The sequence below is a fragment of the Belonocnema kinseyi genome, chromosome 2 (genome assembly GCF_010883055.1).
Source record: "Belonocnema kinseyi isolate 2016_QV_RU_SX_M_011 chromosome 2, B_treatae_v1, whole genome shotgun sequence".
NCBI lineage: Eukaryota > Metazoa > Arthropoda > Insecta > Hymenoptera > Cynipidae > Belonocnema > Belonocnema kinseyi.
In genome coordinates this window covers 112784925-112792745 of record NC_046658.1, presented here as the reverse complement: position 1 = coordinate 112792745, position 7821 = coordinate 112784925, and the positions used below count along the sequence as shown (strand labels likewise).

General features: G+C 26.0%; 1 protein-coding gene and 1 long non-coding RNA gene across 2 annotated transcripts in view; both read left to right on the top strand.

Moving 5' to 3' along the window:
* Positions 1 to 436, top strand: part of LOC117183098 — a 3211-nt gene extending 2775 nt beyond the window's left edge. Inside the window, exon 3 of the long non-coding RNA XR_004468344.1 lies at positions 277 to 436. This is a non-coding gene — a long non-coding RNA (uncharacterized LOC117183098). The remainder of the gene's footprint in view (positions 1 to 276) is intronic.
* A 2364-nt stretch (positions 437 to 2800) lies between these two features.
* LOC117183097 overlaps positions 2801 to 7821 on the top strand; it is a 5851-nt gene continuing 830 nt past the window's right edge. Inside the window, exons 1-2 of the mRNA XM_033376262.1 lie at positions 2801 to 3149; positions 6827 to 7087. Of these exons, the coding sequence (XP_033232153.1) occupies positions 2813 to 3149; positions 6827 to 7087 (598 nt within the window). The 5' untranslated portion in view covers positions 2801 to 2812. The remainder of the gene's footprint in view (positions 3150 to 6826; positions 7088 to 7821) is intronic.

Genomic DNA, 7821 nt, shown 5'->3' with positions numbered 1-7821 from the left:
TCTTTCAAAGTCTTATTTCTGGATCGTTTTTTTTTTTTTAAGGCATGTGAGCATTCAGTTTCCAACAAAATAATATCACCCAGTCCTGAAAGACAATAAAGCAGGTCTTTGGACGCTAATATTTTTCTGAAACTTTAAAAAGTGTATAAAAGTAAATTATAATATCGCAAAGTATGACATGACCTTAACTCGCGAGGTGTAGATTCTATTCTAGGCATATTAATTGTCGAAGTTAATCTGAAATCCTATTTTAAAATAAACTTCTTTCTGTTTCAGGTAAGGGAATCATTTCGCAAGGAGCTTTTTCCAAAATTATCGTCTGATAAGCAAAATGGACAGCCTTCGATTCCCTGCGTACTGAAACACCATTTGTATGAAAACGAAATATTTTACAGAAGAACTTGTTCAATTTAATAAATTGACCGTGGAAAATAAATATATATTTCTCTTCGTACTTACACAATTCAACCTTATATTCTCTCCCTCTCCAATTTCGGTTTAACACACTTCCTGCAAGTTAAATTATTTGGAATAAAATATTTTTACAATGAATTTTTCATTATTAATAAGTTCAATTTTTTTAGATCGACGCTATAGACAATAATTTTTCAGTTGTTAGATGAATTGTAGAAAAAAGGAGGGGATTCGTAATCTAATTTTTAATTAAAATCTACGTTTCAGCATGAGTTTTAATTAATGTCGCAGTGATTTTGAATTATTAACCGTATAAGAAACATACAAATTTAAAATTTTCAAATGTATTGATTTATTTCCAAAAACAAAAAAGTTTTAATAGTTGATTATTCAACCTATGAGTTGGCCGCAAAATTTATGGGTGTAACAATAAATCAATCAAAAGTACTGTTCCTTATGTTATTATTAGGTGACCTGAATTCGAATTTGTGGTCAAAATTTGAATATTTTGTTTTCAAAATTAAATCTAGCGTTTTTGTATACAAAAATAGTGAAAAATGCTTGATTTTTATCTTTTTTTCAGATATAAAACGCTGTAATATCTTAAAATTTCTTCAACCAACGGCGCAAAAAATTCTTAAATTTTATATATACGTTTTTTCTTCCAAAATTGCGGACAAAATGCAAAAATGTTCCAGAAACTGTTTTTTTCCATATTTGTTTTTCTCAAAAACCTGAAAGTTTTTGCACACTGCATTTTTTTTTTAGATTTTTTAGAAAAAATGTTTGATTTTTCAAAAAATTTGCGAAAAGAAATCTGAACAAATTCAAGTAGTTTGATCAATTATTTCCCAAAGTCTATAGGCTTTAGTACAAATTTTCCAAAAATAAAAATTTCTTAAGATTTAGTCAAAGAATATTCTTGAATTTTTTCAAATTTTTTCTAAAAAATAAAAAAAATATCAATGTTCTATGGTTAATTTAAAGTCATTTTTATTCCATTGAATTTTTTTTTAAACAAATATTTTTCACTACTTTTGTATACAAAAACCGCCATATTTAATTTTGACCACGAATTTGAATTTAGCCCACCCAAAAACATAAGGAACAGTACTTTTGGTCTATTTATTGTTCTGTTATACCCATAAATTTTGCGGTCAAACTCATGTTATAAAATTGATAGCTTTGGTCATTAATGGGTTAACCAAAAGTTTGGATTTTTATTTAAAGAAATTTCTTCTAAAACGTGAAGTTCTAAATCAAAAAGATACATTTTCAAAAAATAGTTGAATTTTCGGTTGAAAAAGATTTTAGTCGAGTTTTCACGATCAAACTGAATCTTTTAACAAATAATTTTAAACCCAAAAACTTGGATTTTTAACACAGAAAGACTAATTTTTAACCAAAAAGGATGACTTGTTAACAACATTTTTGAATTCTCTACCAAATAGTTGCATTTTTATCAATAAATATGAAATTTATCTAATAGCAGAAGAATTTTGTATTACAAAAAACTGAGTTTTCATTCAAAAAAGATTCGAGTTTACTCAGTAACATCAGAAATTGAATTTTTGTAACAAAAAAATAAGTTTCTACGAAAAAAACTGAATTTTCAATCCAAAAAGACGAATTTTTTTAACTAAACATGATGAATTTTTAACAAGTAAATTTTCTTCGAAATAATTAAGTTTTCAAGAAAATAGTATAATAGCCTTATTAATAACCAAACAGTTGCATTTTTATCATAAAAATATTTTATTTCTGCTAAAACAGGTAAACTTTAAAATAAAATAGACAAACTTTCAAAAAAAGAGGTGAATTTTCAACCGAAAAGTTAACGAAAAAATGCAATTTATTTCTCGGTTATATTCTCGTTATCGTTCTCAAAATAATATAACCCGCTCAGAACTCTACCCCTATATAAACTTAATAATTTGTGACTAGAATTCGTTTGACGAATTTCTTAAGCTTTTTAATTTGACTAATTAAGGCAATGCTCAAATTTTTCTAAACCCAACGCGATATCGAGTTGAAAATTTGAGAAATAAAATAAGCACTAAGAAACGCTTGTCTGGTACTAAATGTTTACAATGATAAAAACAAGTTTTTTTTTACTTCTTTCATAATTATAAAAATTTGGGACCAATTTTTTTTAGTGCTTCCAAAAATATTTCTTTAGTGCTTCTCATATAATTTTCAACTCAATTTCGTGTGAGCAAGTTGATTCGAACAACAAAATTTGAGATTACGCTCACATAACATTAATAGTGGCGTTATTTTATTAATAATTAAGACTGCGTTTTAAACAAATTTAAATTGGCAGTCTAGCCAACGCAAACAGGTGCTACCAACAAAATTGACGAATAAAAAATAGAGGTTATGTTCTACACCTGAAAAAATGTTGAGTCGCGTTTCAAATTCGTTATTTTGTGTCGGAAAAGGATTATTTAAATCTTCCTATACGTGTTCCTGTAGAATAGTGCAATATGAAACATTTTCCAAAAAGAGGTCATTCTGCAGCAAGAGTATTCGTGAAAAATTAAGGGATAATGAAGCTGAAAAGGAGGAGTCGAAACATAACCCTACTTACACCGTAAGTCAAAAATACAAAGTGTTCAAAGACGAAGATTCACCGGTTATTTTTGACGTCGATGAAGAAAGACATAAAATAAATCTTGCTGAATTAAATATCGAGGAAGAAGAGTTCGATCCCTATGCTGGTATAAACCTAACACGTGAGTAAACATCTACGCATTCATGGGATTTCTTTGTTCTCATGGAAAAAGAGGACTTTATTATTTATAATACAATAATTTATGGGCAGTAATAATTTAACTGACCTGGTGGTCGTAGGTCAAGGATTTGGAAAAAATGTAAAAATAAGGGAATTTTAGTAAGAAGCGCTCTAAGTAACTTTCAGTTTTTAAGATAAAGCCACTATAATCACTTTTTTAAATGAAAAGATAGTCATTATTCTATCCGTTACTTATTTCTTAATTTTCTTAAAATCTTTTGTAATATTTAAGGTTATTCTAACAGATTCCAAGAAATTTGAACACATTTAAAGATATTTGGAAGATTTTAAAAGATTCTAAGGAATTTTTAATATATTTCAATACTTTAAAGGGATTTCAAAAGATTTTGGTGTGTTTAAAGAAACATCAAGGGATTTTAACGAGCTTTCAAAAGTTTCACACTGTTTGAAATATTTTAGGACATTTTTAAAAATTCCAAGTAATGTTCAAGACCTTTATAAAAAGATTTAGAATATTTTAGGATATTTTAAAAGTTCCAAGGGATTTTTAATAGATTTCGAATGTTTAAGGTTTTTCAAATGACTTCAAAGATTTTAGGATTTTTTTCAATCTTCGGAGGCATTTTAATGAGCTTTAAAACGTTTCATAGAATTTGAAATATTTTTTAATATTTCAAGAATTTTTTGATGGATTTTAACCATTTGAAGGAATTTTAGGGTATCTTTACAAATTCCAAGTAATTTTCAAGAGATTTACAAAGTTCTAAAGTATTTAAATATATCTTAAGGTATTTAAAAAGATCCCAAGGAATGTTTAATAGATTTCAATTCATATTTTTAAAAGTTCAAAATAATTGCCAAGAACTGTAAAATCGTTCAAAAGATTTGAAATAGGGTTTAAAAATATATTTCAATAATGTGAAGGGAATTCCAAAGGACTTTAAAGACTTTAGGGTATTTTAAAATTTTAAAGTACCAAAGAATTTTCAACAGCTTTAAAAAGTATCAAAATATTTCAAATATTTTAGGGTATTTTTAAGGATACCAAGAAATTTTTAATAGACATTAATCATTTGAAGAAATTGCAAAGATTTTGGGGTATTTTTAAAGATTCCAAGGAATTGTCCAAAACTTTATCAAAAGTCTTAAAAGATTAAAAATATTATAGGGTATTTAAAAAGAATGCGCAAGGAATATTTAATAGATTTCAATAATTTTAAAAGTTTCCAAAGGACTTTAAAGATTGTAGGATCTTTCAAAAACTTCCTAAGAATTTGGTAAGAATTCAAATATTTTAGGATGTAAAAGATTTGAAGAGATTTAACAAAGTTTTTATGGGTTTTAAAGAAATTTCGAAATCTATGCAACGATTTTACAGGATTTTAAAAAATTGAATGATTTAGTAAGATTTCAAATATTTTCTAAGGAGTTTAGAGTATTTAAAAAAATTCCTAGGATTTTTCTTTCGTTTAGGGTTTTAAATTTTTTTATTCTGATGAATTTTCAAGAGATTTTAATGCATCTAAAATATTGTTCGGTATTTTAGAATATTCCATGGAATTTTCAATTGATTATAGTAACTTAATAGGATTTCAAATATTATAGGATATTTTAAATACTTCCATGGAATTTTCAATATATTTCAATAACTTGGATTTCCAAGATTTTCTATGATTCTAAGGAATTTAAAAAAAATGTAATTCAATTGTGAAGAATTGCGGAAGATATGGAACCTTTTTACAGGGACTATAATATTTTTAAAGATTCCAATAGATTCTAATAAATTTTTCAGGTTTTTAGGAAATATCAACAAATGTCACGGGATTTTATAATATTGTATTGGATTATAAAGAATTTATTAACAATAAGTAAGGGTTTTCGTATAATTTTAAAGATTTGAAGAGATTTTTCAATGTTTATGCAATTTATTTGTAATTCACTCCAAATTTATCCTGAATTCCCAGGAATACTCTTGATTTTTTTAATTGATTTGAATTCTACTCAATTCAATGGATGTTTTATTTAGTTTTTTAAAATTCATCTTAAAGTCTGTTAAACTTACTTTAAATTCTGAGGCATTTCATCGAATCCTTTTGAATGTTTCTAAAATCATTACAAACTTACTGAATTCCATCCATTTTTTCATATTTTTGAATTGTTTTTAATTCACTTGAGTTTTTTTGTTTAATTCAGTCTCAATCCCATCGAATTCTTTTTATTTTCCTCATATTTCTCTATAATTTGACAGAAATAAATAGGGTTTTTTATTTTATTTTTTTTCAATTTATTTTAATTTAACTTGAATTGTTTTGAAGTCTTACCAATGAATTTTAAATTCAAAAGAATATTGTTCATATTATTAATTCATATTAGTCACTTCTTAGGTTCAAAATTAGTTTCTGTTAATCACTTCTATGCTTAATTGCTTACTCTTTTACTTTTTCGAGTAAATTTGGCTGTAGCAGTCCTACATTAAAAAGTTATAAATTAAAGTTTTAAATTGTTTCATCCCATATATAAAAGATTCTACATTAAAAATGTTACACGTTTTTAATTTTTGCCTGTAAATTTATATTTTGAGTTTTATACACTTTGCAAAAATCAATTAAACGAGTGATATGGTGTCATGATTATTTCTTAAATCATTTTTAAGGAATTGTTTGGTTAGATTATAGAATAACTGGTACCACTCTTTATTTCATGGATTTTTTTTGTTTTTTTTATCAAACTAAAAGTAAATTCGAAGCGATTTGTTACAAGAAAGCATTAAAATTATTATTAATTGCATTATTATAACGTGTCAAATATGGGTCTACCAAAAATTTGAATTTGCCATATTCAACTTACCATTAATGTGTTTTTAGACATTCTTGCTGGGTTAAAGAGTATGTATACGAAATTTTTAAATCTTTTTTAATAAAATGGAATATTCTTTTTAAATTATTTTCATCGATATAACCAATTATAAAAATTTCATTTGTAATTTTTAAAAGTTGGAAAGGGGGTCGAGGTGCTTTAAAATTTGAAATGACTCTTTCTTAAACAACTTTAGCAACTCTTTCTTTTTTTGTAAGTAAAATGGTTTATATAAACAAAACAAACAGCAAAAATGTCAAGATATGTAAATAAAAGTTCAAATTACACTTATTTATAACTTTTTTTACCTTGCCCGGATTCTTAAAAGGACTTAAACGGTAAGTTAAATACAGCAAATTCAAATTTTTGATAGACCTATATTTGACCGTTATAATAATGCAATTAAAAATAATTTTAATGCTTTCTTCTAATAAATCGCTTCGAATTTACTTCAATTTCATGTTCCAATAGTTTGATTTTGGAAAAAAAATCCAGGAAATAGAGTGTGGTACCAGCTATTCTATAATTTAACCAATTGTTTTTATCAATCATGGAGTTACATGATAAAATATTTGTAAAATTTTACCTACTTTATCAACGCAAACACATTTCCAAATCGGAATGTATTTTTTAAATGCTATATAGTGCGATCAAGATTTTAAACTTCAAGATAAATTTAGCTCAATCTTTATTTACTTTTTTTTTCCTGTAATTTCTTTCATAGGAATCAGACACTAAATATACTGAATAAAGTAAAATTAAAATCGACATCTACTCTATTAATATTCAATTAAACTCCAGGTGGTATAACTGGCGTATACGAAATCGAAGATCTGATTGAAGTCCTGAAAAAGGATAATGCCCAAGATGTCTTCGTAGTTTCTGTACCACCGGAATATGCATACGTAGACTACCTTGTCATAGTGTCAGCAAAGTCAGCCAGGCATATGACCGCCCTGGCTACTTTCGTACGTAAAGTCTACAAATTAAAAAGACATCCTGGAGACGTAATTCCCAAAATTGAGGGAGAGAATTCGAAAGATTGGGTCGCTTTAGATCTAGGTACGAGCAATATTAACATATGACAATGAAAAAATAACAGGGTGTTCAGCGACCTGGAATTCTCCTTGAATTTTTTTTAACCTTGAAAACTTGGAAATCTCCTTCAATTTTTCATGAGAACCTTGAATTAAATATTTTAATCTTTGAAAACAGTTCTTTCGTTTAAATGCGAAAAGTAATTTAAATCTTTTAGTCTATTATGGGAGAAAAATCTTGCTACTAAAGCAGTTTATATTTATCAAGATAGAATTTATCTTTTAATCATTACAGAATAAATTATTTTATAGATTGCAATGAACAGATTTTTTGTCAATAATTGTGGTATATGAATATATAAATAATTTGTGTATAATTTTATCTTTGATTCTATAAGTTTAATTTCGCATTCAAAGTGTTTACCGCACGGGTTTTGAGTGTACACCAAATTAAAAAATATTACTAAATATTTTTAAATGTTGTAAGAATTCAAATAATTCAATGTCTTGAACGAATAAGAAAGATTTCACAAGCAAACATATGAGAAATATTTCAAAAGATTTGACAAAGATTTCAGATTTCACAAAGATTTCGAACATTTCAAAAGATTTAAAAACTTTCAAAAGATTTCAAAGATTTTGAAAAGGTTATAGTAATCTAGATTTCTAATATTTCAAAAGATCTTACCCAGATTAAAAACGTTATAATGATTTCAAATAAACACTCAAAATAATTTCAAATAAATAAATAAATAAAAT